This window comes from Equus quagga, chromosome 5 (genome assembly GCF_021613505.1).
Source record: "Equus quagga isolate Etosha38 chromosome 5, UCLA_HA_Equagga_1.0, whole genome shotgun sequence".
Classification (NCBI taxonomy): domain Eukaryota; kingdom Metazoa; phylum Chordata; class Mammalia; order Perissodactyla; family Equidae; genus Equus; species Equus quagga.
The window spans coordinates 9,988,303-10,007,067 of NC_060271.1; the positions used below are offsets into that span (position 1 = coordinate 9,988,303).

General features: G+C 42.5%; 1 protein-coding gene across 4 annotated transcripts in view; it reads left to right on the forward strand.

The window, feature by feature from the left end:
• The window catches only part of AGBL4 (AGBL carboxypeptidase 4), a 1,241,053-nt gene that overhangs the window by 872,323 nt on the left and 349,965 nt on the right, over positions 1–18,765 (forward strand). For all 4 annotated transcript variants that reach the window (XM_046660687.1, XM_046660683.1, XM_046660686.1 and 1 more), the window contains exon 6: positions 10,570–10,609. In XM_046660687.1, coding sequence (XP_046516643.1) covers positions 10,570–10,609 — 40 coding nt within the window. The remainder of the gene's footprint in view (positions 1–10,569; positions 10,610–18,765) is intronic.

Consider the following 18,765-nt stretch of genomic DNA (forward strand, 5'->3'; position numbering starts at 1 on the left):
AGAGGAAGATGGGCGGCAGATGTTAGCTCAGGGCTAATCTTCCTCAAAAAATAAATAAATAAGTAAATAAATAAGTAGAAATAAAAGCCTTACCAGACTATGTGCTGTTCACCCAGTGGTTATGCGTCAAGCACTAGGCTAAATGCTTTACCAGGAGGTGGGTTGCTAAACCCATTTCAAAGTATTTACCTGACTTGCCCATGGTCTCTTATGCAGTATGTGGTAGAGACAGGCTCAGAGAAGGTAAATTATTGGCTTGGGCAGCAAGTAAGTAGCAAAGCTGGAGCCAGAACACACAGCTTCTGGGTTCCAAGTGTTTCTGATCCATTGTTTCATTCAGTCCTGACCACGGTTCTGTGCAGAGCTACTGTGAATTCCTTTGCACACTTGCTGAATGTGAAGGAGAATGGAAAGAAAAAAGACTTTATTGAACAATTACTTGAGTATGATAGGATCCTTTCAGAAGTCACAGCCTCCAAACTCCCACCTGCATAGAGGACAGTAAGGCTGATACTCTCAAAAAATCTGAAGCTTGGGGCCTGCGCTGTGGCACAGTGGTTGAGTTCCCACGCTCTGCTTTGGTGACCAGGGGTTTGCCGGTTCAGATCCCGAGCATGGACCTACGCACCACTGTCAAGCCATGCTGTGGCAGGCGTCCCACATATAAAGTGGAGGAACACGGGCACTGATGTTAGCTCAGGGCCAGTCTTCCTCAGCAAATAGAGGAGGATTGGTGGCAGATGTTAGCTCAGGGCTAATTTCCTCAAAAAAAAAAAAGAAACTGAATCTTAATGTTTTTATTGAGTTTTGTGTATTATCTTTAAAAAAGATGTGGCTTTTATGTTATATCCCATAATATAGTGTTTGTTGTAATATAAAAATTCGAAGTGGAATTATATTTCTATTTAAAAATTCTTTTTATCCCCATTTTAGAGATGCTGAAATGAAAGGTTAAGTAATTTGTGCAAGGGCTATACCACTCGTGAGTGTACAAGCTAAGATTTGAGCACATTGTCTATCCTTTAGTCTCATCCATGGGACAGACCTGTGGCTTCTTATTCTGGCAAGTGCTCTTGCAACAACTACATTTCACCTATCTCTGGTCCATAAGCCTCATTCAAAGGCAGCGTGGGAGTCAGGTCTGATGGTTCCAAATACTGCTCTGCTGGTATGTCACTGCATGACCTGGCCATATCCTGTCACCCATTAGACCTCAAAATACCCTTTCTAAGGACCCCAAGAAGAGATTTCCCTCAGACCCCAGGTGGGGAAAGGTGGAGATTCTGTAATGCAACTGTTTTATTTGGGGTTTTTATTTGTTTGTTTCTGTTTATCCCTTAGGACACTCGGTATCTTGTAACTGAGTTTTCCACTGTGCCTAGGTTGGTAAAAAGCTGAGAGCCAAATTTGCACCCCACCTCTAGCAAGTAAACAGGTATCTCAGGATGTGAATTGTGAGTTGTACCTTGCACCTAGTATTTCTCCTATCCTTAGTTTTCTTTTTCTCCATGTCTTTAGTTACATGTTTTTAATTTTATTGCATTATCTCATTGTAAGCATCTTCAAGTTCTTTTTTGGAATTAGTGTTACATATTAAATAACCAAATACATAAAGTGACCAAAATATAGTGCTTCAGGGAGATGCCCTGATAATTCTAAGAACCGAATGTCAAGCATAAACAGGCTCATTCACTGCCAGAGACAGAGGGTAGTCAGGGCCTCATGGCCACTCCAGGTTTCTGTCCTTCTAATCTTTCTTAAATTTGGCTCCACTTTCTCAGTGAAAAGTAAAATAGTTCCTGTCTTTAGGGCCCTTTCAATTACCACCTCTTGAAAGAAATCCTCTTGATAATGCCTCAACTAAAACCAGTTGAGTCAAATAAATAACATCATATTGGAACTCAGAACAAATTTCTAACTAAATTCCTCCCCGGCCTCCGCTCACCCACTCCACTCGCTTGCTTTCCTTAACAGATTTTTCTAGTTATCTACGCTTTTTTAGGCATGGATGGGATATAGACATAAATCCCTTCTTTTCACTCTACTGAAGGAGGCATACAAGCAAAGAGCACAGAACAGTGCAGCAGGTGACTTTTAGCAGCTCGCCTCCCCACTGTGGACTCAGTTTACTTTTCTCTGAAACAAAGTAGTTGGACTAGTTGATCTCCAGAGCCCCTTGCTTGACATCCCAGGAGGCTGTCATGGGGTGGCCTCACTCATGCTGGATCTCAGTGACCCTAAGAATGAAGACTAATCACAACTTTAAAGCATAAATTGAAGGCCTAAAGGACATATCTTATAAACTCTAAAGTATGGTTCTACAGAAGTTAAGACTTACCCAAAACATTTACAAAAAAAGGGATTTTTATAATCATAACTTTGGTAATAAGCCAAAACACCACATCTACAACAAACTTCCTGAGGCCGTCTTAGGGATCAGGTACAGGGAGAATACATACACAGATATGAAAAATATTCAGCTCTGACCTTGGAGGAGAAGACAGGGGTGTAGGAGATGGAGAAGGGAGAGGTAGAGGTGGGGAGAAAAAAAGACTGATACGTAAACACCTAACTATAACGTGGGACACCGTTAAATCAATGCTTAGATGCTATGGCGACCAGGGTGCACTGGGGGGCGTCTGTCAGCCATGTGTGCGTCTTCTCCAGCCTTGAGCTGCATCATCACGTTAGATGCCATGTCTGATCTTGCAGGTATCCTCATGGCTTCATATCACTGGAACGGACAGTGGGAAAGAAACAATCTGTCCTGGCATGGAGTCTTCTGACTCATGACTTGAACAGCCTTCCTCCAGCTGTTTCTTGATGCATGGGTCTTTTCTCCAGAGCTAGGGAAAGTGAAGTCCTCCAGCACACCCCCTGTCTGGCTGCTTGGGGTTGTAGGATGGGACGTGTGTCATTTCTCTCCAGCAAGAGTGAGAGCTTCAGCTATTTATCCAGCCCTCTTTAAAAACCTGATCCAGCCTTCCATCCTCAATCTTTTAACACATATTTAGACAGAGCCCACTCTGCCAGGAGAGCTAAACCCTGTCCTTCCTGTCACGGAGCTTAGACTATAATGGGAATGACATTAATCAAATATAAACACAGGTAAATATAGAATTTCAAACTGTGAATACTAAGAAGGAAAAGTATGAAAGATCACACTGAAGTTGTAGCTTCTACCACTCCCTGTGTGCAGAGGCTGTTCCGGTGGTACAGCATCACCCACCATGCCTCATACTGCTCCTCTGCCTAGAAACATGGGAATCAGCCAAGATTTTTCCTCATTTCTCACAACTAACTGCTCTCACATCTAACTGAGCGTAGGCTTCAGAGGCAAACAGTAAAGGTTTGAATCTAGGTTTTTCTGCTTAGCAGCAGTGACCTTGGGCAAGTAACATAACCCTTAACCCTCAGGTTCTTCGTTTGTGAAACGGGGGTAAGGTGCCTGCCTCCAGAGGTCGTGAGGATTGCCACATAGTCAGTGCTCAGCAAACAGCGGCTGCTACAGCAGTGCTGCTATTCGTCCTGCTTCCAAAATGTCTCTGCCATTTCATGTGCTCCTCTCCATTTCCACTTGCCCTGCTTTTGTGCAGGCTGCCAGAGGCTGGGCTAAAAAGCTCCTTTAAGCTGCCCTGGGGATGAAAGCCACTTGCGTGCCTGGCTTTTCCAATAACAGGAAGCTACAGGAGCAGAAACTACTTGGTGAAATATATTGAAACAATATCACATGTGCAGTCCCAGCTATTGTCTGCTACCCGACTCTACTTCCTGCTGAATTTAACCTCCAGTCGTGGGATTCTATTTCAGCCTTGAGTGATGTTCACTCTCTCCCTGAATAAAAGGCTAATGCATTTTTTATTATCCTGATGAGAATAGATGCCCAAAAGGGAGGTTGAGCCTCAGCTACTGCTCAGATTCCCCTAGAAGGCGGCAGGCTTGGGGGATTCTTGGGGGTAGCATCCAGGTGTCAGCCAGTGGGCCAAGTGAGGCTTGAGGGATACCTTGAACTCTGGTGGCAGTACCTCTCCACATATTTTTCTTCAGAGCACATACCATAGTTGAAATTAATTCATATTGTATGGTTATTTGCTTAACACGTCTGTCTTCCCCACTTCACTATTCACCTGCAGCTAGCTCTTTGAGGAGAGGGGCCATGTCTTTCTCCCTCTATGCTCAGCAACATCCCTGGTAGAGAGTAGATGCTCCATTGATATTTGTTGAAGTAACAAATAAATAAGAGTCAGAGAGTGAAGGCACAGTGCCGTCTGGGAAAGCCGTGTTGTGTATCAGTTGTTTATCACAAGGAGAAATGGAAAGAGACACAGCAAGGGCAGGAGCTAGGGTCGGGGAGCAGGTCAGGTGGTGCACACAGAATGGTCAGGCAAATATGAGGCCAGCATCCCACTCTGTGGGGTGTGAGCATGAGCTCAGTGCCTTAAGGCAGTGTTTTCCAAACTTTCATAATCCCTGCTCCCTCCCCTCTCAGAGGTGACTGCCTGTCCCTACTCCTCCTGCCAGGGGAGAGCCAGTCCTCTACATATGTCCCTGACCAACACAGTTAGGCCCACCTTCTTGTCTGAAGTTTGGTTCTGAAAATAATAGGTAATTTTTTATTTGTTTTCCAAATATAAGGTTGTATTATAAAGTAAAAACTGCTTTTTCCAAGTAGCACATAAAACTGATGGAGATTTTTCACACCTTTCTTGAATGTCAAGCTAAGAAATCTAGTCATTATCAAAATGCAATGGGGATCATTAAGTTATCCTAAGAAAGGAGCAAGTTTAATTTTAGAACGATCAATCCTACAGCCAGTGGGGTAACTAGACCTGAGGAAGATCACAAGTAGTGAGTTTGGAGAGAGGCCAGCAACACAGGAAATATTTCTCGGGAGCAGATTATGCTTAGGGGGCAGGGCAGGGAGGGAGCCTGAGTTCCCTAGATGCCTAGAAAATGAGCATACCTGGGGGAGGGGAGGGACTGAGCAGGGAAAGGGGTTCCTGGGAAAGGAGGGGCCTGAGCCCTGAAGCCAAATGTGTGCCTATGCCCATGTGACCCCTGTTTCCAGAGGATGTTGATCCCTAGGTGCTCCCCATGATGGCTGGCTTCTGAAGTGACAGGAGAATGCACAAGGATTACTGGTGCTCTTGTTTAAATCATCTCGTCTTGCCGTGAAAGACTGACTTTTCCCCAAATAGCTATCTTGCACGAAATGCACAAAGCAAAACAGAACACATAATCAGCGACTATTCTCTTCTACCACGCAGAACCCCACACATCAGATCAGCCCCTAAGCTCCCAGAACACCACGTCCCTTTCTCATTCTGAGAAGTAATTGGGATGCAGTTCGTGACCAAAATGAAAAGTCCATTTTTAACCATAGCCTCATAATTACCCATCCAGATGAAGAAGGCCAAATTCTCTGTGGCCCAATTCCCAGGTCCCCAAGGCAGAAACAGAAAGGATTTTGTGAAAAATTATGGGGGCAGTGTGTGTATGTGCGTGTACGTGTGTGTGTGTGTGTGTGTGTGTACTGGGAAAGAGTAGGATAAAACTAAAGACATCTTCTGATGACCAGTTCAGTAGGGCCCTGTCTAGTTGTCATCTTGTTAAGAGGAGATTGGCAGATCTTCACTGAGCGTCATCCATTTGTCAGGCACTGGGCTAGCCCTGGGAGGAGAAAAGCAATGATGACGCAAGTCCTGCCCTCAAGGAGCTCACACAACCAGTGGAGAGGATGGAGGAGTAAACAGGCCAGGGAAATGCAATGTGATGGTGCTGTGATGGGGAAGATCAGGGGCGTAAAGACAAGATTCAGGGAAATATGGATAACTCTCGGAGCGAGGATGCTGGTGGACAATTCCTTAAGCATCTGCCATAGATGCTCTGGCCATCCCTAGCTGACACCAAATTCAGAGATTGCTCCTGTTGACTTTGGAATTCCCATCCCCTATGGTCTTTATGAAGTCATGACTCAGCATTCACCACGTGGTGGTTAAGCATAGACGTAGGTTTCCTCTAAATGTCTATGGGGTACCACTTTTATCAGGGAAGGCTGAATTCAGGGCTCTTACACAGCCAGGAGTCCACACATCAACTTCTAATTGACCCAATGCTGGCCTACCCACACTCCTCCAAGAGTCCATGGAATACCATACAGGCACACTTGGACACATTTCCCTCTGTCTGGGTATGGAATTCCTTTACCTGAAGAGGAACATTCTCCCTAACTCTGCAAAACACACACACACACACAACCGCTACCACATATGTGAAGGCCCTGCCTTCCTTAGACTGTAGCTTGTGGTCAGCTAGTGGTTCAACTACTCACCCCTCAGCCAGCAGGCCCTGTCAGCCTACCGGACCTGCTGCCTGGCTTGCTCAACTCATTTCCTCCGGCTGACACTGTGTATTCTGCCATCCAGGCAGTTAGATCATATATCATCTCCATATAAAAGGCACTCATCTCTCTCAGTTGGTAACTAATTATAATAACTTGGTAATTCTTTATGTCCAACATGCCCCCCTCTATATAAAACTTACTGTACATTATCGGTCAAATTCCACAAATAATGTGCCCTATGTTTACAAATGCCATACAGTTTCTGTTGGAATCCCAAACGATTAGACTAGCTAGACTAGTTAGTAATGAAAACTTTCCGTTTCATTTCATTCTTGTTATTTTTGAAGGACTTTGAGGGAATCATTGGGATATTCCAGTTTTTTAGGTACAAATTGTTGCACAGTGATTCTTGAGCGCTTTGTTTTTATTTGCATGTAGAACGTGCAGATTTTGCAATTGTATCTTAAGAGCTACAGGTTAAAACCATAGCCTACACTTACCTGCTGGGGCCACTAGGTGGTGCACACATATGTCGGTGAACTGTAGGTTAAATGGGCTTGTCACCAAGTTAGATTTAACTCAGCATCACAGGAGTGGCACAGACAATAGGAGCTGTAGGAGTCGAGGAGAGACACTGATCCTGTGGGTGGGAGTAAAAGAAGGAAGGTCTCCCAGATGAGGTGGGTAGACAGTCTTGCTGGCTGCAGAGATGGTGGGAGCAAAATCATAAAGGCAAGAAACCCCAAATATGCGGCAGAGGAAAAGTCCTAGAGAGGAAGGGACAGGCTTACTTCCAACGCTGTTTGATGAATACCTTCCTAACAGGGAATAACAGAGTAGTTAAATCACTTGAACTAGATGACATCAAACATTCCTTCCAGGCCTTTGTGCTGGTCACTGGAAATATAGGGATGAAATGATATAGTCTTGTCCTTGAGTAAGGACTTTGTGAGAAACAGAGAAGGAAACAGACAATTAGACAGAGCATGATAGGGCCAGCCCGGTGGCCGAGTGGTTAAGTTCGTGCACTCTGCTTCGGCAGCCCAGAGTTTTGCCGGTTCAGATCCTAGGCACGGACATGGCACTGCTCATCAGGCCATGTTGAGGCAGCGTCCCATATAGCACTGCCAGAAGGGCCTACAACTAGAATATACTATATGTGCTGGGGAGGCTTTGGGGAGAAGAGGGGGGAAAAAAATAAGATTGGCAACAGTTGTTAGCTCAGGTGCAAATCTTTAAAAAAAAAAAAAAAGAGCATGATACAAAAGGTAGTTTTTACTCATCCTGCTCTAAGGAAGGGAGAGAAGGGGGTTAGATTTGGGAGTGGGCGTGCAGAGAAGCCCTCATGGAGGTCTGGACAAGTGACGAGAGAGGACAGCATGAGCAAAGGCATGGGGGTTTGACAAAGGCATAGGGGTTTGAAAGGATAATGTGGATTCCAGGAATGGTTCGGGTGAGTTTAGCAAATGTTTACTGAGGGCTGCTCTATGCCACGGACTGAATAATAGACCCTTAAGATGCTCTTACGAGGCTCCTTAACTAGTGAGGAAGACACACATGCACTGAAAATTGCAATGTGAGAGAAGAGCTTAAAATTTGGTCCCTTTTAAATTCTGACTCTGTCCTTTGAGTCCCCAGTGTCCCGGCTATAGGGTTTCTCTGAGAACTCTTTCACCAGAAGAGGGCGCCCACAAGCACAGTACCTGGCTGCATTTGACTCATGGTCACTGAAGGTACTTCAGTCCCACTCATTTTAGAGGTGTGAAGTTTGAGGCCAGGGCCATACAGTAAGTTATCCAAAGTCACACAGAGGAGCCAGGACACAGCCCAGGTCTGTCTGACTCCTGTTAGGTTCTCCTCCCTTCTTTCCCTACTGGACCCTGGACACAGAATCACCCTTTACAGTTAGCTCTTAATGAGGAAATAGACACTTTTCAGATAAATAGACCTCCTTTACCAACTACAGTTATCACAAAGTCAAGCCCATGGAAAAATAGAAGGACGCATCGTATTCTTTCCTCTTGCATGAGGGAAGTGCCAAGCCACACAGGTGGGCCTTGGCAAAGGCAGCTTGAGCCAGTTGCACGACTGGCCTGGTTCTGTGTTTGGGAAGGAAGGCAATCTGGCTCCAGCATTCCTTCTAGCCCGCGTGTGTGGGTGTGTGTTTCATTTCAGCAGCGAGGATGTGCGTTCACAATGTAGGTCAGTGACATCTTGGAATTGCATTGTTTTCTTGAAAATGACAACTGGAATGAGTTATGAGCTGGCAGGAAAACAGGGATGTGTGAGTGAGAAGGCTCTGAAAGGATACAGTTTGGTTTTAGGCCCATGAGAAGTCATTGAAGCAAGGGGTAAGAGAGATCTTAAAGAGGTTTTGACCGGGGATAGTTCAAAGTTAAATGGAGGAGGAGAGAGACCACAAGGCCAAGGAGATCTGACACCAGGTCTTACGAGGAAAAGGCAAAGGAACTGGGAATATTTACCCAAGAGAGAAGAAGACACAGATCTGCAGATCTGCAAACTTGTCGTGGTCTGAGGCAGCTAGAAACAGTGATGCTGTCACAAGGAAGTGGCTTTTAACCTTGCTCAAAGTAGAGCCATCCACTGATAAGAAGTAGTGAGCTCACCCTCAAGAGGAGGGATAAAACGGAAGCAGTTCATCCAACTGCCGGGGGTGTTGCAGAGGGGTTCCTGTCCTGGTGGCAGGTCAGCCTCATTGACCTTTGAGCTCTAGGTATCCATAATTCTATGAAAAGGGAAGAGGCAGTTTTTATAAACCAAGAGTCACATGGTCTATCAGTAACAAAACATCAATACAAAAAAAATAGCTCTTTTTATTGAGCACCTATTGAGTATGTATCATGCTAAGCGATTTATGTGCATTGTATTTTGGGCTTTCAAGCCGGGATTAGAACTGACTGAATTCTAATCCTGGCCCTGCCATTTAGCGAAGATGTGGTCTTGGGCAGATAATTTCTCCTCTTTGAATCTCATGTCCCACCCTTATACATTACCAACCCTATAGGATTGCTGAGAGTATGAAAAGAAATGGCACATCAAAGCACCTGGTACTGCGTCTGGCCTATAGTTAGTACTCAAAAAATGTTGCTGCCTTCCCCTTTCTGCTTTAGCAGAATTTCAGGGAGCCATTCTTGGAGAGAGGCAAGATAAAGAGGGAAATGCAAGTGAAATGAATCCACTAGATGAAATACCAGGTAATCAAAAGATCCTGCAATGTGTATCCTGGAGCAGTGGTTCTCAAAATGGAGTTTGTTTGAACTCCCTTTAAGAAAAAAATTATAGATTTCCAGTACTGTTTATAGAAAATCAAGTGTAGGAAATAGAAAGAGATGGACTGGGGCTTAAGGAATCCTCACTCTTAAGTCTTCAAGAGAGTTGTTCACCACTACCCGCCTCCCCAACGCCCCACCCCCACCGTCGCCTCCAGTACCGACTTCTCCACCTCCAGGTTCCCACGACGTCCAATGTAGGACAGAGCTTTCTCATAAATATGCTGTGACAGGGGGCAAGCCTCCTGAGATATTGATCACCTCAGCCCTTGGGGTAGCCAAGGCAAGTTGCCTCCAGACACAAGCAGCCTCATCTATATGGCCTAGTATACCCGAGAAATATTATTTTCCATGAATGTTGTGTAATACAAAGAGATGAGGATTCAGTTAAGAGAAGGAATGTTTTGATCATCAGTAGTTGAAACTGACATAGCATTGTTGAGCAGATTCAAGAAATTTACCAGCCCAGGAGTATCTTGGTTAGAAAGGAGTTTCAGGAGGGTAGCAGTGACTTAAGGACCCAAAGCAAAGAGGTTGCCAGGATATCGCTTACCCAGTGCAGCCAGTATGAGCAAAGAGAAATTTAAGGCCATCTGGTACAAAGGAATGAGCCCATGGCTGGGAGTCTGGAAAGGGACTTTCTTTGTGGCTATAGGTAAGCCACATTCCTCTCAGGGCCTCATTTTCTCTAAGTATAATATAGGTTTGGCTGGAAGACCTCTCAGCTCTAACCATCCAAGACAAAGAGGCCCTCCATGTCCCTTTGTCTCTAGGGTGCTAGGCCTGTCTGCAGAATTGTGGGGGAGCACCACCTTTTCCACATGGTACCCTGCTCTGTGTGACTGAGCATTCCCTTTGCACATCCACCCTGACCAGCTAAGCACCAGGTTGGCTCTGGCTCAAATCAGTGCTCTCACAATGTGTTTTCTTTTGCAGCAACAGCGGCAGCTTGACCTCCTGACAATAACCAGCCCTGGTGAGTAGGTGCTGCTGTTCTGTTTTGGCTTTTCCCTTGTGTCCTAGAGCAATGCCTGGTTTCCTATGCAAATGCAATTCCTGCCCGCCTCCTTTGACTCCCTGAATGGACAGCACAACTCCCACCCATCATGAACAACCCTTCCCTCCCATCCTCTGCCCTGCAGGCAGTTTCTTTTCTCCCTCCCAGCTCTGTGCCGCCTCCTCTTGACTCTGCAGATAGCGGGGCTGATGCTCTGATGTTGCTGTGTATTCTGGGGCCGAGTTCTCCCCAATCACTCCGTGGACTCATATGTCAAGGGAGTGTTCTGGTCTCTTGAGAAATAAGTTTTAAAATCATGGGGAATGGGGAAGCTGCCTGGTGAGTGGCATGGAATGAAGGGTGATGATGGTTCATGAGGAAGGGCCAGTCTGGGGAAATGACCAGATTTGGTCTTCCATGCTGAGGGTCAGGATGACTCTTGTCACCTTTATGGGAAGGACAAGTCCCCCAACAAAGCTGTGGCCCTGGGATTAAAAGGTCCTTCTGTCTCCTAGGCTTGGCATCTAGCCTAGCAGGAAGTTGAGAAGTTTAGTTTTACCAGAAAGGCATTTTATTTTGGTTTGGGAACTTGAGGCAAAACTGGCCAACAAGAGAAGCTGCTCTCTCTTGGAATCCAAGGGGGTGATGATGCCAGCAGGGTAGTGAGCACTCAAGAGTGGGTGTGGAGCTTCATCCATTGGTGATATTCATCTTTATCCATTGGTGATATTCAAAATATTTAACAGCCCTGGTGACGCCCTGCTGTTAGGCGTTAACACGTTGGTTACTGGACTGTGGGGAGATGGGGTCCTGGGGAGGGGCTTGGTGTGGCAGAGGGGTCACATGGCAGGGTTGAGGGGCTCTAGGAGTGGCTAACTACCAATAAAAAAGGAGGTATTTCAATATTTTAGTGACCAATTTGGCTGTGCCATGTCATCTCTGCCTTCCATCAAGCCTGTCGTGCTGTATCTGGGGGCCGGTTGGCTCACATACAAGGAGATTGAGAAATTGTCCTCTGCAGGCACTATCCTAGCGCAAAGACTCGTCTTCAGTCCATGTAACTGAGATATAAGACAGTGACTGCAAGTGGAAGTTGGATCCACCCAGTTCTGGTGACCTAACTGTATTTCCACCTGATAGAACTTGGGACTTTAGAAGACGAAGATGAACTAGTTTGAAAATGTTTAATCTATTCCATAGAATGAACTATGTTTAACATATCTGATTGATATATATAGAAATTCCAAATCATGGGCTAATGTAAGTAAAGTGGCTCAGTTGTGTGACCTACCAATCCCTCCCCACGAAGGTGTTGGTGAAGGGTTGCTCTTCTTTGTGATTGTGTCCTGTTCTACTCCACGTGTGCTGACCCAGATAGCCTGCTTTCACATCCTAGTCTCATGTGGTCACACCCTGATAGGATTCCAACATACGAAGTGGAGAGAGTTCTTGATCTGACTTCAGTTGCTTTAGAAGGAAACTTTCAGACTCTGTTAACTGCAGTTCTTTTGTGCCAGCTCTTTCTGTTCCTAATTGCTACTGCACAAAGTCAAATAGAGTAGTTGTGACCCTCAGTGCACTCCTTTTGCCCAACTGTGGAATTGAAAAATGTTAAGTGCAGGTGTATAATTTTCCCTGCTTTTACATGAGAGAAGAGTACCTTCTGGGCCAAAGCTTCCCAAAAGTTGGTTGTGGCACACTGGGTACTGCAAGTAGGCTACACTTATGTGATTTTGTGAGATAGACACTGTGAGATGTTGACACACTCAGCTCTCAGAGGGACAGGTAGGACCTGGGGCAGCTGGAGCCCCCAGGGTGGTAGCCTCTTCTCCAGTGTGTCAGACAAATGTTATCCATGACTTGCAAAGGTTAGGAAGCACCATTAGACCATTGTTATCTGGACAACTGTATTCCATGTCCAGGTACTTTCCCCGATTGTTATTAGCTGTCTTTCACTGCAAGCTGCAGCACTACCAGTGGGCTTACTACCTCTCTAGGGCTACCGGTGGAAGGTGCTACTTTGTTGGGGCTCCTGAAGCTGTTGAGACCATCCTCAACACAGAACTACAGTCTGATGCTGCCATTCCTCATAGACTAGGAGCCTTCAGAAATGCTGACTGAGAATTTGGAAGCCTTAACAATCTGCGTTATCTTCTTTAAACTCTTAATTTATTTATTATTAATAATTTTGAGTATACAGAAAAGAGTAGAATATAATGAACATTTACTGTCCCCCCTCCGCACCAAACACTTTGGCTTTATCATGTCATATCTATGCCACAGAGTCCCCTATTTAAAAATATATAGATTTAGTTGAGACTTTTCTGTACTCCTACCTGATTGTATCTTTCCCCTTTAGCCTATAGGTAACCACTGTAATAATTTCAACATTTTTCCATATATGTGTATCCAAAAATATAACTTGTATAACTGGTGTTGTTTGACAAAGTCCTATAAATGATGTCACACTATAAATGTCATTCTGTGACTTTTCTTCTACTCATTATTATATTGTAGAGATTCATCTATGTAGTTACATGTAGCTCTGGTGCATTCCTTTTAACTGCTGTGTGGTATTCCGCATATGATTACATCACAATTTCTTTATACGTTCTATTGATCATAATTTAGGTTATTGCCAGTTTTTTTTCAACTGTAAACAATGCTAAAAAGAGCATTTTTTAATGTGTCTCCCTGTCGTAAGTATGAGAATTTCTCTGGGGCATATAGCTAGGAGAGGAATTGCTCATTATATGCATCTTCAAATTTACCACATAATGGCTAATTGTTTTCTAAAGTAGTTGAACAAATGTACTCTTCCTACAGCAAAATATAAGAGTTTACATTTCCCTGAATCCTCAACAACTGGAATTGTCAGACTTAGGACTTTTTACCAGTCATCACGATAAGCATGAAATGGCGCCCCATTGTTTTTGTAATATGTGTTACCCTGATTACTGGTGGAATCGATTATCTTTTTGTATGTTTATTGACCACTTTGGCTTCTGCTTTTGTGAATTGACTTTTCATAACCTTTGTCCATTTTTACTGGGTTGTTTCTTTTTATTGATTTGTAGTTCTTTATTAGTCTGAATATCAATACTCTGTCACTATATGTGCATTGCAGATATCTTCTCCCAGACGATGGCTGTGTTTTTTGATTTATAGAAGGTTTTTTTCTTTTAATGTAATTGAATTTATTAATCTTCTTGCTTTATGAGCTTTGCTTTTGTGATTTATTTAAGAAACCCTCCTCTATCTGGATATTATATTCTCCTGTGTTCTAAAAATTGTCAAGTTTTATGTCACACATGGGTCTTTATCTCATTTAGAACTGATCGTTGTGTATGATATGAGTTAGGGGTTTAATTTTTTTGTCTACATATGGATAACCCATTATCTCAGTACCGTACAACAACTAGTCCATCCTTTCTCCCCCTTATTAGCAATTACATGTCTGTCATCTATCAATTTTCCTATACAGAATCTGCTTCTGAGCTCTCTGTGCTATTCCATTGGTCTTCCATCTTACTTTGCAGTGACTCTACTCTGTTTTAGTTATAATAGATCTTAATTTTAATGCTGTCTTTATAATTGGTAGGGAGCTATCCTTCTCCCTTTCCCATTTATGGTCATCTTTTGAAAGCATAATCTTTTTTTAAAAATAGAATCTAATAATCTCTGTATTGCGACAGGTGAATTTAATCTATTTATATTTATTATAAGTACTAATATATTTGGACATATTTCTACCACCATATTTGTGCTTTCTGTTTACTATTCATTTCCCCTTTTTTTCTTTTGCCCTGCCTTTTTGAGGATTATATTTTGTATATTACCTGCTTTTTTACCCATCTGCAGATTTAGATGCTGTAGACTTTATTTCTCACCTTTAACTGGTTACCCTTTGGATATATACTTGACTATACATTTTCTTACAAAGTCTACAGTTATTCAAAACTTCTGTCATCCTTTCAGCCACAAAAAGAGCCTTAGCATGCTATAACTGCCTATTGAACACTGCCCTGTGAACACCTAGTTATTATTTAGACTTTTAAATTAAACTTTTGCCAAAAAGAAAAACAGTGATGATGATTTTGATGATGATGATGATGATGATGATGATTAGGGGCTAATTGATTTTCCTGCACAGCTTTTGAATTTTTGTCTTATCCTGTTTATTGTATCCCAGGATTTTCATATGTTACCTTACTAAAGTGAATCCTTGAATAGCTATTTTAGTGAGAGCCCATGGGCAACCCTCTTAATCTGTATATGCCCTTATTTTGACTTCTCTCTGGAATGATAGCTTGGGTAGGTATAAATTCTAGTTTGAAGAAGACTTTGCTGTGTACTTTTAGAATTGTTTTCACTGTTTCCTGACATCCATAGTTGCTGATGCGAATCTGCAATTATTTAATTGTTTTCGGTAACTTAACTTGGGTAAGTTTCAAGACTGTTTTTTAATATTAACATTCTTCTTTTTCACTTTGACATGTCTAGGTGTGAATTTATTTCTCTTTACCCTTCTTGGTGCACTGAGAATCTATGGTACTTTCCACCTGAGAATCTATGACTTTCTTTAATTCTGAGAAATTATTGGCAAATTATCTTTCTTATATTGCTTTTCCTCCACTCCTTTGACTCTCTTCTTTAAAAATTTCTGTTAGACGAATTTTGGATTCTCTCAAGTGGCCTTCCGTGGTTCTTAACTGATTTTCATAATTTTTATTATTTTATCTTACTGCACTGATTCTGAGTTCCCCGCAAGTAGCTTGCATTCATAAATTCATTTTTTGACCATGTCTAGTCTAGAATTTTTTCTGTCATTTCCAATATTTCAACGACTATATATTTTTAATTTCTGAGATTTCTAATTTTGTTCTTATCCACCTGTTCTTGTTTTATTTCTGCCTATTCTGTTTCATAATTTCTTATTCTGTTTTAATGTCTTCATTTGTTTCTTTGAACATCCTCAATATGCTTATTTTAAAATCTTTGTTCTATAAAATAAGTTTCATCTGGAGTGAATTCAGGTTATAATTGTTGATTTTGTTTAGTATCATTTTTGGTATTCAATTTCTTTATGCAATTTGAAATTTTAATTGGTAAGATCACTTTGAGGAGGAAGTTTTCTGTTATTCTCTCCCCTCATCCCTGACCCCCCAAACTCCCACTATGCTCACATCTCTCTATACTGTGGTTTTTACAGTTGACTCTACCCACATCTTCAGTTCAGTACCTGGTAAATATTGGGGATATGGCGGATCCAATGACAAAAAGTCAGCAGGATAGCTTGGCATTGCTTCTGATTCCTACAGCTATATTCCTCACGTCTCTAGGCCTGCAACTCACAGGAGCCCAGAAAGTGCTGCAGCAGCATTTTTTTTCCTAGGTTCCTTTCATGACAGGGGGGTCCCACTCTAAGTCCTTGCTCTAAACAGAAGATCTTGTCTCTGATCCTCATCTCCTATAGAGCTCTTTTTTTCTGTTTCTTTTTCTTTTTCTTTTTTTTTTTGGTGAGGAAGATTCTCTCTGAGCTAACATCTGTTGCCAATCTGCCCCTTCTTTTTGCTTGAGAAAGATTAGCCCTGAGCTAACGTCTGTGCCAATCTTCTTCTATTTTGTATGTGGGTTGCCACTACAGCATAGCTTGACAAGTGGTGTAGGTCTGCACCCAGGATCCAAACCCGTAAACCTGGGCCACCAAAGTGGAGCACACTGGACTTAACCACTATGCCATGGGGCAAGCCCCTCCTATAGTGCCCTTTTAATCCCTGTTATACCACAGGAGGCAGACTTTCAGCTGCTACTATCTGCTTCTATATCCAGATCTCAGCAAGGAAGCAGCCTCAGGACCGCTTGCCCTTTTGCATTTCTATACATTTCAGCTTCATGAAAATATTTCCCTCACAATGGAGCCCAATTATATATTTTCATTTCTTTTTGCATATATTATCCAATATTACTATTTGATAGAAATGAAGGGGCTTATTGAAGCATGAACTTATTTAGTCATTTGACCCACAAGTCCAACTATAGTTTCTTCTTTTCTTTTTGGAAAGTTTGTTCTCCTATAACCTCTGTGATAGAAGGGAGGCAGTATGAGAAAATATTTTTCTCCTATCCAAGTAAATCCTATACCATGAGACTAAAAAGACTGTTACTTTTTGTACATGGATATGCAAATATATATGTAATTTAAAAAAAAATTAGAATGATACTGTATACACTGTTTTTATTTGAATACAGTGTGAACATTTTATTTGAATATAGTATGGACATTAATAACATCTCAATGTTATTAAATATGTTCTAAGAGGAAATTTTATATACCTGAAGAGCATTCTATTTTATTTTTAACTCCCCTATTATTATGTATTAAATTGTCCCCAATTATTTAATTATAAATAACACCACAATGAATGTTCTTGTATAAGTATTTTTGTGTGCATCTTTATTAGGAAAAATTTGTGGAACGAGAATTACTGAGGACAGGTATTCATAGTTCACTAGTCATGACAGGCTAGGTTACACTGAAGTGACAATGACATCAAAATTGCAGAGGCCTAAAAAGCAAAAGTTTAGGGGCTGATGCAGTAGCGTAGTGGTTAAGTTTGTGCTCTCCACATCACAGGTTTGGATCCCAAGCACAGACCTAGCTCTGCTCGTCAAGCCACACTGTGGGGGCATCCCACGTAAAATAGAGGAAGTTTGGCACAGATGTTAGCTCAGTGACAATCTTCCTCAAGCAAAAAGAGGAAGATTGGCAACAGGTGTTAGCTCAGGGCCAATCTTCCTCACGCACACAAAAAAGGGTTATTTTTCACTTTTGGTACATGTCCTTCATGGAGTGGAGTCAGCTCTGCTCTACATCATCTTTACTCTGGCACCCAGGCTGACAAGTATCCTCTGTTTGGAACATTGCTGGGTGTCTTAGTTTGGGTTCCCTAAGAAGACCTTGAGATAAATATTTTAGTGCAAATGGTTTATTTGGGAGGTGATTCCAGAGACTTTGGGAGAAGTGATACAGTAAAGGGAAGAAAGGAAAGAAAGTCTCATTATCAAGCAAGCTACCACGGAGGCCAATTGGGACTTAACCCTACTAGGGAAGCCTGGGAGTCAGTGTGGAAAGTAAGCCTCAGAGTCATCCCTCTGAGGGGCGTGGGAGTAGGGCTCGGGGTGTTACTTCCAATCTGCTCAGTGTATGGACATAGCAGATTCCAGTGACCAGAGGAAGCCCTCAGGAGAGATTTGCAGGTGTCGGCAATTGGAAGTCATTCAACATGTAGAGAAACAATAAGTGCCAGGAGAATACGTGAGAGTGCAGGAAGATACTGACAGCAGCTGCCATAAGGATCATCACGGCAAAGGAAAAAGGGACAGGTGGTGAGCCATATCCCTGCTCTTAAACAATTTTAGAAGGGGTCACTTCTGCCCACATTTCCTTGGTCACAGCAAGTCATATGGCCACTCCTAAATTCAATAGAGACATAGAATCTTCCCACAGAGAAGGGCCCTGCTTTGAGGAGAACTAGTATATGTGGCAATGATCAATATACTTTATCACACTTCTAGGAAGATTTTTATATTCCCACCATCAAGTTAAAAGTGATGGTCATAAGGGAAAAGGGGGGTGGGGGGAGGGCACAAAGGGGGAAGAGGTGTACCCACAACATGACTAACAATAATGTACAACTGAAATCTCACAAGGTTGTAATCTATCATAACATTAATTAAAAAAAAAAACTGGAATAAAAATAACAAAAAAACAAAAAAAAACAAAAAAAAGTGATGGTCATAGCTTTTGTTAAATAACAGCTTTATTGAGATATAATTCACGTCATAAAATTCATCCTTTAAAGAGCACCATTTAGTGGTTTTCAGTACATTCACAGAGTTGTCCAACCATCACCACTAATTCCACAACATTATCATCTCCCCACAAAGAAACTCTATAGCCATTAGCAGTCACTCCCCATTTCTGCCTTTTTCCAGGCCCAGGCAACCACTAATCTACTTTCTGTGTGTATGGATTTGCCTATTCTGGACATTTCATATAAATGGAATTATATGATATGTGGCCTTTTGTGACTAGCATTTTTTACTTAACATAATGTTTTCAAGGCTCATCC